At 61.2% G+C, this 15,320-nt stretch overlaps 3 protein-coding genes across 12 annotated transcripts in view; 2 read left to right on the plus strand and 1 right to left on the minus strand.

Moving 5' to 3' along the window:
* The window catches only part of Smg5 (SMG5 nonsense mediated mRNA decay factor), a 32,674-nt gene extending 31,835 nt beyond the window's left edge, over positions 1-839 (plus strand). For all 3 annotated transcript variants that reach the window (XM_021249530.2, XM_004871198.4, XM_021249529.2), the window contains one exon: positions 8-839. In XM_021249530.2, coding sequence (XP_021105189.1) covers positions 8-91 — 84 coding nt within the window. In that variant the 3' untranslated portion in view covers positions 92-839. The remainder of the gene's footprint in view (positions 1-7) is intronic.
* Positions 840-934: 95 nt separating this feature from the next.
* Paqr6 (progestin and adipoQ receptor family member 6) lies at positions 935-4,616 on the plus strand. Of its 7 annotated transcripts, none has more exons than XM_004871195.4 (8): positions 944-1,227; positions 1,994-2,068; positions 2,264-2,391; positions 2,451-2,653; positions 2,726-2,852; positions 3,358-3,454; positions 3,567-3,717; positions 3,927-4,616. In XM_004871195.4, exons 1-8 carry the CDS (start codon positions 1,051-1,053, stop codon positions 4,199-4,201), a joined length of 1,233 nt encoding a protein of 410 aa, XP_004871252.1. In that variant the 5' UTR covers positions 944-1,050; the 3' UTR covers positions 4,202-4,616. The 7 variants fall into 7 exon arrangements, with proteins under 7 accessions (XP_087059564.1, XP_087059561.1, XP_004871252.1 ...); XM_021249531.2 differs by lacking the exon at positions 944-1,227 and adding an exon at positions 1,587-1,716; XM_087203438.1 differs by having other exon boundaries at positions 935-1,227; positions 2,451-2,852.
* An 88-nt stretch (positions 4,617-4,704) lies between these two features.
* Positions 4,705-15,316, minus strand: LOC101706757 (uncharacterized). 2 transcript variants are annotated; one of them, XR_015448144.1, is made up of 8 exons: positions 15,113-15,316; positions 9,546-9,651; positions 8,855-8,955; positions 8,048-8,243; positions 5,339-6,894; positions 5,225-5,263; positions 5,045-5,114; positions 4,705-4,960 (listed from the first exon to the last, which is right to left on the minus strand). XR_015448144.1 is itself a non-coding variant. In XM_087203442.1 (7 exons), exons 1-7 carry the CDS (start codon positions 15,265-15,267, stop codon positions 4,831-4,833), a joined length of 735 nt encoding a protein of 244 aa, XP_087059568.1. In that variant the 5' UTR covers positions 15,268-15,316; the 3' UTR covers positions 4,705-4,830. The 2 variants fall into 2 exon arrangements, 1 of the variants encoding a protein (XP_087059568.1); XM_087203442.1 differs by lacking the exon at positions 8,048-8,243 and having other exon boundaries at positions 5,339-5,472.
* Between the last annotated feature and the right edge of the window lie 4 nt (positions 15,317-15,320).

Below are 15,320 nucleotides of genomic sequence, written 5' to 3' on the forward strand. Positions count from 1 at the left end.
CCCGCAGGCCGCCCTGCAGGCCGCTGCCCATGCCAGCGTGGACATCAAGAACGTTCTGGACTTCTACAGGCAGTGGAAGGAGATGGGCTGAGGCTGGCCCGCCTGCAGAGCACACCCCCCTGCTCTCCCGGCCAGGGCGCCTCCTGTAGCCCCCAGCAGCGCCGGAGCCCCAGCCAGCTGGGGGGCGGGGGGGGTCCCCCTGTTGCCAAGGCGACGGCAGGAGCCCTGGGCAGGTGCTTGGAGCAGGAGAGGCGGGCGCGGGCGTTTGTTTGGCCGCAGCGGTCGGGTCGCTGGACTGCGGCTGGGGCGGCAGTGGCAGCCTCCAGGCTCAGGCGGACGGCGGCGGTAGCAGGTGTCCGTGGTGTCTGAGACCCTCCTGCCTCCCTCCGGGCCGGGGGTCTGGAGCCAGCTGTGAGCTCTAGGGAAACGGGCTTCCCGCCTGCCCTGTGGCTCGGAGCGGGGCCCTGCGCACTGCCCCGCTGCGGGATGTGGCCCGCGTGCCCCGCAGGTGCTGGGCTGTGCTGGGCAGAAGGGCGCCACCAAGAGAGAAGGGGCGCAGGAGGCCGCCACCCCGGTCTGTCGAGAGGCCCGAGGACCCGGGGCCGGCTCGCTGGGCAGCAGGAGGGCCGCCCTCCCGGGACGGCGGGAGCAGAGGTCAGGGGCAGTGAGCAGGCCTGGCCGCTCTCTTTCCAGGCCGTGCTCCGAGAGGAGGTTGCCTCCTGCCCGCTTCCTCCGCGACAGTGTCCAGAGAACGGGGGGTGGGGGGATGGGGATGGGGTCGCCCCAGTTCCTGGCAGGTTGAGACGAAAGCATCACTAAATAAAGACCCCGAGTCCGTCCGTCTGCTGTCTGCCGTCTGTGGGGCGGGGACGGGTCGCTGGGCCCTGGAGGAGCCCGCACTGCAGGGCTGCGGGGGGGGGGGGGGCTGGGTCCCGGGGCCGGGCCTGGGGCTGCACTGCGCCCCCGCAGCTGGGCCTGGTCGCACCCCGCTGCCCCAGCTGGGCCTGTGCTCGGCGAGGCCGGGTCAGGAGCCGAGTGAGCTGCCTGCTAATGGGGCTGGGCCGCCCCGCGCTGCCCCTTCAGACTGGACAAGGCCGGGATTGTTCCGGGCGCCCTTGTGTCCTGCTCCCCGCCCAGCCCCGGCTGTCCTGCCACTCGGCTGTCGGCCGCTCCGAGCCCCAAGCTCTGGGTACGGACGCTCCCCTTCTCGGGCTGACTCCTCCCAAGGTAAAGCTCTTCCCTGGGCCCCCCGCTGTCTTGAAATCTCCAGCGCACGTGGTGGGGGGGGACACCCCAGTACCCTCGCCCTCCCCCAGGCAGCTGGGCAGCCCTCGGGAAAGGGGACACTTCCCACCCCTCGGGGGGGGGGCGCTCGTGGCCCCGGCCCCAGCGCAGGCGGGTTCCCCAGACCGGCAGGGAGCAGAGGCCCGGGGGTCCCGAAGCAGGCGGGCACGGGAAGGGCGGGCCCGGACCTGGAGTACGGGAAGTTTGGCCAGGGAGGGGGAGTGACTTCGCTCTCGGCTAGGGCGCCACCCACCTCGCCGGCCCTGCCCCTCCGCCGGTGCCAAGGAATGTGCCGGAGCGCGGGGGAGCTTGGCGGCGCGCAAGTCTGGGCTGGGGGTGCGGGCTCCGGAGGGACAGGGCCTGGGGGCCCCGAGGCACAAGTGTGGCCTCAGAAGGGCCCGGCCAGCCCTGGATTCCTTGCCCTACTGGCTGGTATCCTGCTCCTTCAGGAATTTTCCCCGAGGGCGAGAGTTACGGCGCGCGGTGCGGTGCTGCGGTCTACGAGCGTGCTGCTGGGGGTGCCCGGCCGCCGCCTGCCGCTGCCTCGGAGAACAGGCTGTCCCCGGTGGGGCAGGACTGGGAGGGAGGCCTGGGGACAGCTCCCGTGCACCGAGCCCATCAGCCGTGACCGAGGTTGCCCCGGAGCCAGTGACCAGGGGTCTCCGCTGGGGCCGGTGCCCGATGCCCGATTCGCCTCCGTCTGTTCCAGGTCAGCGTGGAGGTGCCGGGCGTCATGCTCAGTCTCAAGCTGCCCCAGCTCCTCCGAGTCCACCAGGTCCCCCGGGTGAGGGCTCGACCCACCGCGCCGGCCCCTCGGGCGGCCGCAGCAGTCTTCCCGCTCTGGCGCTAAGTCCTGTGCCAGGGCAACCCTGTCCTCGGAGGACAGGGGCGCCCCGCCCCAGCGCCCTCTCTGCCACGGGTGAGCTGGGGGCCGGGCCGCCGGCCCTGCCCCCGGGTGACGCCCCTCCGCCCGGCCCAGGTGTTCTGGGAAGACGGCATCATGTCCGGCTACCGCCGCCCCACCAGCTCGGCCGTAGACTGCGTGCTTAGCTCCTTCCAGATGACCAACGAGACGGTCAACATCTGGACGCACTTCCTGCCCACCTGGTGAGCGGAGGCGGGGGCGGGGCGGGGCGCGGGGTCCCGCTGAGCGGCCGCCCCCGCAGGTACTTCCTGTGGCGGCTGCTGGCGCTGGCCGAGGGCCCGGGCGGCGCGGAGCCGTACCGCCGGCCGCTGCTCGTCTTCCTGCTGCCCGCCTGCCTCTACCCCTTCGCGTCGTGCTGCGCGCACACCTTCAGCTCCATGTCGCCCCGCGCGCGCCACATCTGCTATTTCCTGGACTACGGCGCGCTCAGCCTCTACAGCCTGGGTGAGCCGCGGGCGTCAGCCGGGCGGGGGAAGGCGGGAGGGGCGCCGCGGCCTCAACCCCCGCCTACCGCAGGCTGCGCCTTCCCCTACGCCGCCTACTCCATGCCGGCCTCCTGGCTGCACGGCCGCCTGCACCGGCTCTTCGTGCCTGCCGCCGCGCTCAACTCCTTCTTGTGCACCAGCCTCTCCTGCTACTCCCGGTGGGTTCTCAGGCGGCCGAGGGGCGCAGGGCAAGACGCAGGGCGAGGGCCTCCGCACGGCCACAGCATCGGCCACTGCGCCCTATTCCGGGCTTTCAGAACCTGCAGGCTAGCACTTTCTGCGCCATCTCTTTTTTCTCTCTTTTGCAGTACTGGGAGGGATCAAACCCAGGCCTTTGCACTGAGCCACATCCTCAGCCCCTTTATGTTTGAGACAGAGTCTCGTTAAGTCTCTAAATTGCCCACCCTGGGTTTGAATTCGAGGTCCTCCTGCCTCAGCCTGCCAAGTGTTGGGATGATAGGTGTGCCCCCCCCCATGCTCACTCCTTTAAGGCTCAGCCTCCCCGCCTGTTGGCCTGTTGTTACGGGCAAGGTCCCGTGACTTGAGGGCCTCCTTAGCCAATGAGCTTCCTTGACACCAGTTTTGGCCCCAGGCCCTGTTGCCTGCCCACCCCTGCCTGGCCAAGCCAGGGGCGGTGATCAGCCTGTCCCTCCTGCACCCCAGGTTCCCGGAGCTAGAAAGCCCGGGGCTCAGTAAGGTCCTGCGCACAGCTGCCTTCGCCTACCCCTTCCTGTTCGACAACCTCCCACTCTTCTACCGGGTAAGAGCATTCGAGGCCCCAGGACCCCGGCCCCAGTCTTGGCCCTAAGCTCTCCCAGCCCAGCGCCTGACCCCTCTCAGGCCTTCTCCCTGCCTTGCTGTTCCTTTGCCAGCTCGGGCTATGCTGGGGCAGGACCCACAGCTGTGGGCAGGAGGAGCTGAGCCCCAGCCACGGCTACCACCTCCTGTGCGCACTGCTCACTGGCTTCCTCTTCGCCTCCCACCTGCCTGAGCGGCTGGCACCTGGGCGCTTTGACTACATTGGTGAGGGCCTGGGGCCAAGGGCCAGGTGAACGGGGAGCTTGGGCAGGAGGAGCCACCCTCCCTCAGCCCCTCGTCCTCCCTGAGGCTGATGGCAGAACCAGCAGCAGGTGTGCTAGGGGCTTCGTGGGCCCAGCTGGGTGTGGTGGGCCCAGGAGATGGGGCTGGTGCTGAGTGACAGGGCGGGCACCCTGACCTGCCCCTCCCTGCAGGCCACAGCCACCAGCTGTTCCACATCTGTGCCGTGCTGGGCACCCACTTTCAGCTGGAGGCGGTGCTGGCCGACATGGGAGCGCGCCAAGCCTGGCTGGCCACACAGGAGCCACCCCTGGGCCTGCAGGGCACTGTGGCCACCTTGGGCCTGGCGGTGGCTGGGAACCTGCTCATCATTGCTGCCTTCACAGCCGCTCTGCTTCGGGCCCCCAGAACCTGCCTCCTGCTGCAGGGCAGCCCCCCAGACGGGGGAGCCCAAGTCAAAGAGCAGTAAGGCCCTTCCGGAGCCCAGCCGGAGGGCAGCAGAGGCCAGGCCCCGGGCTGCGCCTGGAAGCAGAGTGGCTGAACAGGGAGAGGGCACAGGACGCGGGCACCCAGGGCATCCACAGAGAGGGCCGTGGGGGTCGGGATGTGCTGAGGGTCTGCGAGGGGAGATGCATATGTCCAGGCCCCACTCTGGTGCTTGTGAGTGCTTAGCCTGGGGCACCTGACACAACTAACCTACGCCTGCCCGACGCTTGCTAACAGGCTAGAGGCCGCCTTCCGCGCGGAAACAGCCTGCACCCAGGCTGCGGCAGCCTAGCATAGGGCCGGGCTGGGCGATGGGAGGGGCCTCGCTAGACTAGGGCGCAGCTTTCACTTCCTGGAGCCGAGCAGAGCAGAGCACTGAATAAACGACTTGGGAAATACTTTGTGGGACTCAGGAGGTGGGGACTCCCCTCCGCCGCGGGCCCTCCCCTCCCAACCAGCTCCGCAGACTGGACACACACACAGGTCACCAGCTCCTCCCCTGGGCTTTATTTGGGAGCAGCGGGGCTGCCCACGCTGGAAGGCTGGCGGAGGCTGCGAGGGGAGGGAGTGAGGGGAGGGAGCGAGGGTCTGGCGGGCGGGCGGCGGGCAGGCCTAGGCCGTGCCGTAGAAGCGCTGGTAGGCATCCTGGAAGCCCATGTGGTCCGCCAGCTCGTCACAGTCTGGGTTCAGCTCACACACCTCCCTCCGGGGCTCCAGGGGGTCTGGAGCGGGCGCGGGGGCCCTGGGGCCCCACAGTGGCATCAGCCCAGGTGAGGTCCGGGCCACACCGCCCTCCGCTCCTCTGTGTCCCGGCGCCCCCTCTTACCCCAGCCCTTGGTCCAGGTAGCGCCGGGGTCTCTTCACCACTTCACTGCCCTCCTGCTTGGACAAGAAGGCTGCGGAGAAGGAACAGGTCAGGCAGTGTGGGCCAGGCCAGGCGGGCAGAGGGGCAGCAGAGGGGAGTGAGGTGAGGCTGGGTCCCAAGCGAGCCCCCAGGCCCACATACCTGTCCCCGTGCTGGACTCTGCGCCACTGGGCTTTGCATCTGCGGAGACAAAGGAGCAGGCTCACCCTGACCAGCCCCGGTCTCCCTCGCCGGCCAGGTGGGCAAGACACTCACCTGCCCAGGCAGCCAGGCAGAGCACAGCCAGGGCCAACAGGGCGAGCTCCGTGGGGCCCTTCATGGTGTCTGTCCGTGCGGCTGGGCTGCTGCAGGGACTCAGTCTGCCCTTCCTGCGCCAGCACCATTTATACCTGCTGGGGCGGGTGGGACGCAAGGGATGCGGCCAGGACTAATTGGGGGCCATCATTTGGCTCTGGCCAACCCCAGAGGATGTGGCTGGGCCCTACGGGGCGGAGGACTGCCAACCGCAGGACACTGCCCGGCCCCTTCCTCAGGAAGGGCTGCCCGGAGCCCAGCCAAAGCCTGAAATACTGGCTGGGGCCTAGGGAGAGCCCAGAGAGGGAGGGAGGGGGCCTCTGAGGCCCGAAATAGGCCAGAGAAGAGCATCCCTCACAGGCTGTGATTTGCAGTCTGCCCCTGGGCAGGAGCCAGACCCCAGGGAGGGCTGGCCTGGCAGTGTAAGACCACAAGGGCAGCTCCGTGGCTCAGGCCTGCATGTCAGGGCAGGGGGCAGGGCTGTGAGACAAGACAGCCCCTCCCTCTCAGGACACAGGGAGACGGCGCACTGCCCAGGCACCCCACCTTCGTCTCCTCCTGGAAGGGACAGGAAGGCCAAAGCATCCCAGCCTGAGCGCCACTGCCCCAGCTAACGGGGCCTGGCACTCCTGTCTGGCCTGTCCTCACTCTGCCCAGGCTCAACCTCTGCCCAGCCGGACTGAACAGGAGGCATGTGTCTGGGTGAGGAAGGGGCAGGGGGGAAGATAGAGCTGGGCTCAGCTGCTGGGGACTGGAGTTCTAGCAGGGCCAGCCGGGGTCTTCCTGTCCAGGCCTCTGCCCACAGGGTGAGGGGAGGCTCTGCAGGGAAAAGCCCAGTCGCATCATCCTGCTTTTGGGGGCCCTGCCTGGCTGGAGATCAAAGGGAGGCAAGAAGATCCACCTCCATGGAGCCCCCATTCACAACACCGAGCAGCCCACCACTGTCCCTGCTCAGGACTGAGCCGGAGGGTGGGCAGCTGTCCCCGGGACGCAGAAACCTGGCCTCCCATACCCTCTGCCACCCCAGCCCCAGGCTCTTGGGACATGGCTCCAGCCTTGATCAGCGCAGGGCTCCAGAACCCCAAAGTGGGTCTTGGCCAAGAAGACGCCAGGCCCGGAAGCGTCCTCGAAGATTACAGTGTGACAGAGAAAGTTTATTTACAGATGTGGGTAGGACATGGCAAGGGCCCCTGGGCTGGCCAGCAAGACGGCAATCAGTGGAGCCCGAAGACACTCCCAGGCCAGGGATGGGGCAGCACAGGCCACACCTCGGAGAAAGCCCACCGTCCCACTCCCAGGTGGAGGACAGTGGGGACCACTGGAGTGGGGAGTGGACGCTGCTGTTCTCCGCTGGTCCTTGTCACCCTGGCATGGGCACCGGTTCACCTGTCCTTGGGTTAGGACCCAGCATGCTGGCCACCGCCCTGGGCCTTGACTGCTCTCTGCTCCAGGGCTCCCGCCCCTCACTCGGGCTCTGTCAGCACAGCTGCCAGCTCCTGCCGCTCTCTGTGCAGGGCCTGAGATGGCAGAGAACGAATAGCCTGTCAGGGTCCAAGGAGACCAGCCCCTTTCTCCTGTGGCACCACACTCCAACCCTCTGACCGCCCCAAAGCTTTCTATCAGGATGGAGCCCAGGCCCTCACACATGCCAGGGACAACTCTATCCCCGGGCCACATCCCAGCCCTAAGAACTTTTGGTTGGGCTGCAGACAGCGCATCTTTGGAGCTCCCATGTGGGGCTCAGCACCAAACACCCACTTAAGGGAAGCCAGAAGCCAGAGCTGGGATGGGCAGGGTGTGGCTTCCGGAGCAGGGGCTGCGTTCTCCCTCCTAGGACAGGAGCCTGGGGTGCAAAGCCAGTGGAGCTCAGGGTCAGCACTCAGCCCATGCAGGAACCAGGGTCTTGTGATGGGGGCAAGGTGGAGCCGTGGCCAGGACACCACCCTGCAGCCTGCCCTGAGACAGCAATAGGCTGAGGGGCTCAGTCACTGCAACCCTTATGCCTGCGGTGTGGTCCCCGGCAGTCTGGCACACAGAGACTAGACGGGCAGAGAGAGCAGGGCTCCAGCCTCCCCTGCTGCCCCCTCACCGAGGCCTGGGCAGAGCAGGTGGGGCACCAAGAGCCACATCTGGGGACCCGCTTGTCTCAGGGAGAGGAGGGTCAGCCCCAGGAAGCAGGCATCCAGGGGCTGCGAGTGGACAAGCTGGACACTTACATGACAGATGGAGAGAAGTCACCAGCAGTGTCCCCATCAGGCTGAGAGATTCTCCCAGAGCAGCTCATCTGTCCCTCAGGCCACTCTTACGGCCCACTGGACTGCCTGCACCCCTCCTCCCCAAGTCCCTGAGGGCCACCTGCTGGGGGGTGGGGGTGTGTGTGTGTTTCTACCGAAGGCTCCAGCGCCACTGTGAGGTGTGCACTCTGCGCACAGGGCACTCACACCACCACTGGGCCCGGAAGCTGACTGGAGGACCCAGCACCTGGCATGGCAGCCGAGGCAGGGAAAGCGAGCTCAGCTAGGCTTCACAGGCACGCTGGCCAGGGGAGGGGATCCCGGCAGCCCCCACTGAGGCGCCAATGGACACCGCGACCGCTGGCAGAGGGGAAGCCACCGATCTGGAGCTCCCCAGGGCCTGTTAGAGGGGAGCAGCGGCGGGCTGGGTACTTGCCTGCCAGGCCTGCTGCTGGCCCTGCACCTGCCGCTGCAGCACCTCCACCTGCCTGCGCCCTGCCAGGACGGCCTCGGCCAGCGCCTGGTTCTTGGCCTCCTGCCTTTGCACGTGGCGCAGGAGGGTGTCCCGCTGCTGTAGGAAGTAGGGTGCCAGGACGCTGCACAGGTCCTTCTCGGGGGTCCCGCTGGGGCGCCTGGGGGCCACAGGAAGGCCATGAGCCGGAGGGTCCTACCTCCAACCCCTGCCCCGTCCTAGGCCTGGCCTTCGCCACTGTACCGCCTCGCGCAGTCTGGGCCCCAGCGGACTGTGCTGACAGCTGTCGAGAGCAGGGCGGTGGGAGCTGGTGGCTCCTGAGGGAGGGCCCAGGAGCTGCTCAGAGGGAACTGGGAAGCAGGGCTGAAGTGGCGCGAGCACGCGGGGAGTGGACTATTCTCTTATGTTCTAAGGTCACAGAGGGCAAAACCGTGGCAAGGACACAGCAGCCCTGCAGCCTGGGGGCCTGGAGGGACGCGAGGGAGTGGAGGTCCAGAGGCCAGGCCCACCATGGCGGCAGCGTGGGGGGCCCTGTGACAGCACTGAGCGTGCAGCAGGTGCTCCCTAAACATTCACTGAAGGAAGGAAGAAAGAAATCGCAGCCAGGTGCCTGGGCAGCCTGGCCCACGTGTACTTCCGAGCTGTCTCCCACCTCCTCCCTCTGCCCTGGGCTCCCCTCTCACTGGCCCACGGCCTGTTCCAGCAGTGCGCTGTGTGTCACCCTCTCAGGGCCCAGGAGCCCACAGCTGCCTCTGCCAGCCCCTTTCTCACCAGGCCGGCCCCTTGTGGTCTTTGCCGTCTTCCACAATTCTATCCAAGGAGTTCAAGACAGTTTCTAGGTTCCCTTCCTCTTTGATTTCTGAGATTTCCTCCTAAGGGAAAGGAGGAAAGAGCAGCAATGACACTGGACAAGCTGGTGGGGCAAATATGCTAATCCGAGAACCCCACTCAGGAAGATTCAGCCAATTTCCATTGTCTCTTTCTACCTTCCCAGAAGTTCCAACTTTTCTACAATATGTGGCTTTTCTAATTGAGGCAATAAGATATAAATGGCAAACTTTTAAAAGAGCCCGCAGCAAGCCCCTCCAGCTGGCCTTCCCCTCTGCACACTGCCGGCTGCCTGGGCTATCCTCGGCAGTGGTGGACAGGAGGGAGCCAAGTCCTCCTCTGCATCCCCAGTAGGATTCAGTCAGTTTAATGCCTCTCTGAGCCAGGCACTGGGCCGGGAGTGGGAGCAGGACGTACACAGCGAGGGAGGCTTTGTCCTGCCCTTGCTGAACTCAGGACGGAGAAACACATAATTACACCATAGGCCAAGGGGCGAAGGGGCCATTTAGGATGCTCATGATAGGGAGGGGTGCCGGGCCTGCAGCTGCAGAGGAGATAGGTCACTGCCCCGGGAGGACAAGCTAGAGACAGAAGCCAAGCCGCTGATGGTGGCTCTGGGCTTCCGGCCACTCACCCGGATGGATGCCTGCAGCTGAGTGACAAACTTGTCGTGGATCCGCTGGGTCATCTCAGGCTGCAGCTGGTGGAAGTGCTTGTAGCAGTCAGCAAACCTCTGGTAGCTGGCAGGAGAAGAAGGTCGACCCTGCCCATCACCACCCACCCGCCTGGGCCCTGGGCCTCTGCCTCGGCATGGCCTCCAGCTGTCTGCTCTGGGCTGGCTCATGCTTCGGATGAAAATCTCCCTTGCAGGGCGAGTGACAGGATGGCTCGGCCTCACAGTGCCCGCAGTGCCCTCCTGTGTGCAGCCCCACTTCACAGGGGGCCGAGGTGCAGCATCACTGAGCTCAGGGGTCCGAGGCCAGCCTGGCTACCCAGCAAGACCCCATCTCCAAAATAAAACACAAAACAATGAAGGAACACAACAGAAAGGGGTCGAGATTACTGCAAAGGAGCCCAGAAAGCCGCATCTGCTCAGGTACCCAAGAGGAGGCCAGGAGCGGGACAGGGCCCACCTCAGGAGCACAGGAGGAAAGCAGGTTCTTCCCCGAGCGAGCGCAGTGAGGACTTGGGAGCAGTGTGACTGCCCTGTGCGCTCCCTGAAAAACACTCAGCTGAAGCAGGAGAGTGACAGACTTCAGAAAACACACATCCCTCAAGAGGAAAATTTTATCTTCTCATGCAAGCCGTGGCGTCCTGCCCTCTGCAAGGTTGCGGGGCCCCCCAGGGACTCGTAGCAGTGGGACAGGCACAGCAGGCCCACATGAGCAGGGTGCAACTGGGACTGAGGCGATTCTGGCTGCCCACTCCGGGCCCCAGCTCCATGCCTGGCCTGCTCGGGCAGGCGTCCTTGCTGGAGCCTCCCCTGTGGCCTCTCTGCCTCTCTCCTTCACCCCAGGAGAGATCGGGCCCTGCCTTGGCCTTTGGGGGATGCAGGAGGCCACCCAGCTGCATCCTGGGAAGGGTCCTGGCTTTGCTTGGGTTCAAATCCTGATACTACTACTCATCCGCTCAGACCTTGGACAACCTCTTCCTGTCAGCCTCGGCTTCCTTGTCTGCCAAGTACGGACGAGGATGACGTCTGTATCTCAAAGCTGCTGCGAGCATCACTGCAGTCCCATGTACAAAGTGGTCAGCTGGCACCTGGCACACTGACCCCCAGCTTCCTCGGTCCTGTTCTCACAAGCACTCTGAACCCTGGGGGTGCAGAAGCCAGTAACGTCGAGGTGTCCTGCAGCCGAGGAGTCGCTTCCCCTCGGAAGGCCGTAAATGTGTTTTGGCTGCATATACAGAAGCCACCCCAGCGCCAGGAAGAGCCTGTCACCTTGCCATCAGGGTCTGTCCTCGCCCTAGAGAAGAGGCTAAATTACAAGGCTAAGCCTATCATCAGCGAAAGTAACCTTTAAAAACTGCACTAAAGAAAATCCAGTAAAACCACACTGCTGTGTTCCAGTGACCACAGCAACTGACTTGAGTTTGCTCTTTGTGCTCTGAGAACCCTGCAGATTCTGAACACTGAGAAAGCATTTCAGTGCCCCCACTGAGGGACGCGAGAGTGCAGGCAGCTCGGCAGAGGTGAGGCCTCCAGCCCAGGACCGCAGGACAAACGGCTCCCCAAACCAAGCCTTCACAGAAGTCTGACTCAGACTACTGGGGCAGTTAAGGCCCGATCCGAGCCCGGCCGTCGGTCAGTCTGTCAGGTGATAAGTGCAGATACACTGCAGGACATCACCGGGCCACAGCTTCGGACCAGCGGGTGGCAGGCGGGCGGCCCGTTCACAGCTTTCCCGCCAGAGGGCAGCAGCGAGCGGCGCAACCCAGGCGGAGGACAGGACGTGCGGGGCCTGTTAAGGACGCAGATGCTAGGTCTTCCTCGAGCAAACACGTCTGTGTCTGGACTTTTCTTTCCGCCTTTGTGGACCCGTGCACACTAGGCAGGCCCAGGACGGAGAAAGGGAGAAGAGGCAATAGAAAAGAGGGGTATTGAACCCAGGGCCTCTGTACTGAGCTACACCCTCCGCCCTTTTTTAATTTTTTGAGACAGGGTCTTGCTATGTAGTTCAGCCTGACCTTGAACTCACTATGTAGCCCAGGCTGGCCTCGAACTTACAGCAGTCCTCCTGCCTCAGCCTCCTGAGTACTGGGATTACAGGTGTGCAACACCACGCCTAGCTCTTAAACAGAAAATTTTAAAAGGTAATTGTTTGGGCCGGGGATTTAGCTCAGTGGTGCCCGCCACCTGCCTCGCAAGCGCAAGATCCTAAATTCGACCCCTGGTACCAAAAAATAAAAAATAAAATAAAATAAAAGGTAATTGTTTGAAAAGATCAATAAACCAAGTGCGGTGGTATGTGCCTGTAAGCAGCACTCAGAGGCTGAGGCAGGAGAACTGCTGATTGTTCAAGGTTGCCCTGAAATATATACTGACACCCAGTCTCTTATTAATTAATTAAATAGCCAAATGTAGCAGCGTACACTTAAAATCCCAGCTACTTGGGAGGAAGCTGATGCAGAAGGATTGCAAGTTCAAGGCCACCTTGCACAACTTAGCAAGACCATGACTCGTAATGAACAGGGTTAGGGGTGGTAGAGCACTTAGCTTGCACAAGGTCTTCAGTCTAACCCCCAACATTACAAATAAAATAAAACAAAAAAGTTAATAAAATAGACCTCTGGCTAGATCAAGTCCAAAAATAGAAACAATACATAATGGAAAAGGGGGAAATAATAAAAATTAAATAACTGAAATATTTTGAACAGTTCTAAGTTAATAAAATACGACAACAGGGGTAAATTTTAGAGAAAGACTATAAAATAATCCCTGGCACAAGAAGAAATAAAACCTGCACCCAGATATGGTGGCGCACACCTATAGTCCTAGCACTCGAGAGGCTGAAGCAGGAGGATCACCACAAGTTCAAGGCCAGCTTGAACTACATACCAAGACCCTGTCTTAAAAAAAAAAAAGAAAAGAAAAATGAACCCTGCAAAGATCTGTAGCGATTGAACAGTTATACACCAAGATTTGCAACAAGTACAGTGCAGAACGTTGCCGAGAAGAGAGCCCTGTCTGCTAGCACCACTACTGCCCCACAAAGGCTGGGAGCCCCATCAATTCCCCAGAGCCCCAGCCTGCTGCGCTTTTCCAGATTTAAAAGTCCAAACTTAAGGAACAGAGATCTACCAGTGCAGATCAACACTAATGAACTAAAGAAAAATTACAAGATGATCTTAACAGTGGAAGAAATGAACATCTGATAAAGTTCAACATGTATTTATGCATTTGCAGCCTTTTATATTTTTTATTTTTTATTTTTTTTGGTACTGGGGATCGAACTCGGGTACTTGCACTTGCAAGGCAGGTGGCAGCACCACTGAGCTAAATCCCTGGCCCAATATATTTTTTTAAATTTTGAGACACAGTCTTGCTAAGTTCCCCTGGCTGGCCTCAAACTCTTAGTGATTCTCTTGCCTCAACTTCCCAGAGTGCTGGGATTACAGGGGTGTACCATCATACCCAGCTGTAATCATGATTTTCTTTTTTTTGGTACCGGGGATTGAACTCGGGTCCTTGCACTTTTGAAGCAGGTGGCAGAGCCACTGAGCTAAATCCCCAGCCCAAATCATGATTTTCTTCAAAGAAAATTCTCAGAAAAACTGAATGAGACAGGGACTTTACTAAAGATTACGAAGACATCTACATTAGGAAGAAGACAAAAATAATTATCATTCTTATTGTTTAACTTTTTTTTCTTTTAGACAGGGTCTCACTATGTAATTCAGGCTGGTCTTGAATTCTCTGAAATCCTCCCGCCTCAGCCTCATCAGTGCTGGGATTACAGGCATGTGCCAGCACACTTGCCTGTTTAACATAACTGATAACACTGTTAAAAAAAAGAAAAGAGGGCTGGGGATTTAGCTCAGTGGTTTCGCCGCCTGCTGCGCAAGCACAAGGACCCAAGTTCGATCCCTGGTACCAAAAAAGAAAAGAGAGGAGCATTGTGGTAGTGCACGCCTGTGATCCCAGCACTTGGGAGGGTGAGGTAGGAGGACTGTTGTAAGTTCAAGGCTGGCCTGGACCACATAGTGAGACCCTGTCTTGAAAACCAAAAAAGGTGGAGGGGCCCTCTGGGGATGTAGCTCAGTGCAAAGGCCTGGAGTTCAATCTCTAGTAACCTCCCTCGCCCCCAACAACCAGTACACAAGACTGGCAGAACAATTATCTGCCATAAAGGCTCCTGGAGCCTTTCACAGAAAATACTTCTGCGAGCACACCTGCAGCAACATCTGACACAGAGAGAGATTTCTGCCTGTACCACAAATGCCAGTAAATTTTAAAAAAACAAACAAAAAAACCCTCAATGTTTTTGTAAAAAGGAGTGGTGGTCCGAAGAAAAAAAGATATTTTTTTTGAGACACACATATTTCCTGCGGCTCTTCTTCCCACAGCTCTGTGATCACCCTATCTGGAGCTGTATCTGCCCACTGAACGGAACTCCAGGAGGACCGAGGCCTCCAGCACCTCATGCTAACCCGGCATGGACGTGGTCATGAGGAGAAAGTGCGCACACTGATGGGAAAGATCTGGGCCCAGGAGGGACAGAGACAGAAAAGACGGAAGTCTGCGTTTTGTTTTTGAGATGGGGGTTGGGATTTCCCCACACTGCCCAGGCTGGCCCTGATCTCTGGGCTCTGTTGATCCTGCTGCCTCAGCCTCCCGGGTGGCCGGGACTGCAGGGACACATCACTGACCGGGGCCACAGGATGGAGTCTTCATGGTAGACCAGGGACAGTGGCGACAGAGGCCCGGATAGGCAGTGCCAGGGCACCACACGGAATTCTGGTGACTGCTGCAGCACTTACGCGTCCACCTGATGGGGTTGGGGTGAAACTCTTCCTCTGAAGGGTGCACGCACGCTGTGGTGTGTGTGCACCCCTGTAGTCCCAGCACTCGGGAGGCTGAGGCAGGAGGATCTCAAGTTTGAGTCCAGCCTGTGCAATTCAGCGACTTAGTGAGACCCAGAAATTTAAAAATAAATGAATGTATAAATAAAGGGGGCTGGGGATACAACTCGTTGCAAAGGTCCTGGGTTCAAATTCCAGAATGGCCAAAAAAAGTGTCCACTATTGCTTACTGTTGATATAAAAGTCAACGAAAGACAGAGGGGGAAAATGCCTTATGGTAATGCTTGGTCCTCACAACCTCCCAGCGAAGGCATTTATGAGTCCCACAAGTGCTAGCAGTTTTCTACGTGCACTTGGCCCCGTTAATTCTCCAAAGGACCCCGAGGGGAGGCGCTGCCGCGGCGTCCGACAACCAGGAACCGGCCCGGCGAGCCCGGAACCCCTCCCTAAACGCCGCGTTTTCATCGGAACGAGGCTTGCTGCAGAAGGAGCAGCCAGGTGGCGCGGGTTACCTGCGAGCCCTCCAGGCTCCGCATCTGACAGCGCAATGCGGCCTCAGCGACCACCACCGCGGACCCCGAACCCGCTGCCCACGTGACCGTGCCTCCGGGCCGATCTCGCGGGATTTGGACCGCGGCTGGGCCCAACCTCTCTCCCCCTCACCGTCTCCCGCTTTACCTCCCGGCGGCGACCAGCTTCTCGAGAAAAGTGTCCACCATGGTGTCGAGGAGCTCCACTCGCGAAATGCTAGTGCCAGGTGGCATGGATTCCGAAGAGGGCCCGTCCAGCCTTTTCTCAGCCGCCGCCTCATCGAGGCCGCTGACTTCAGCCATATTGAAGTCAAACCGCCAAATCGAACTGCCTCGGCCGTCCCCCCCATTGGTGC

Source organism: Heterocephalus glaber, unplaced genomic scaffold (genome assembly GCF_053883595.1).
Source record: "Heterocephalus glaber isolate CG9 unplaced genomic scaffold, H.glaber_assembly_v1.0 deba00001795, whole genome shotgun sequence".
Lineage (NCBI taxonomy): Eukaryota > Metazoa > Chordata > Mammalia > Rodentia > Bathyergidae > Heterocephalus > Heterocephalus glaber.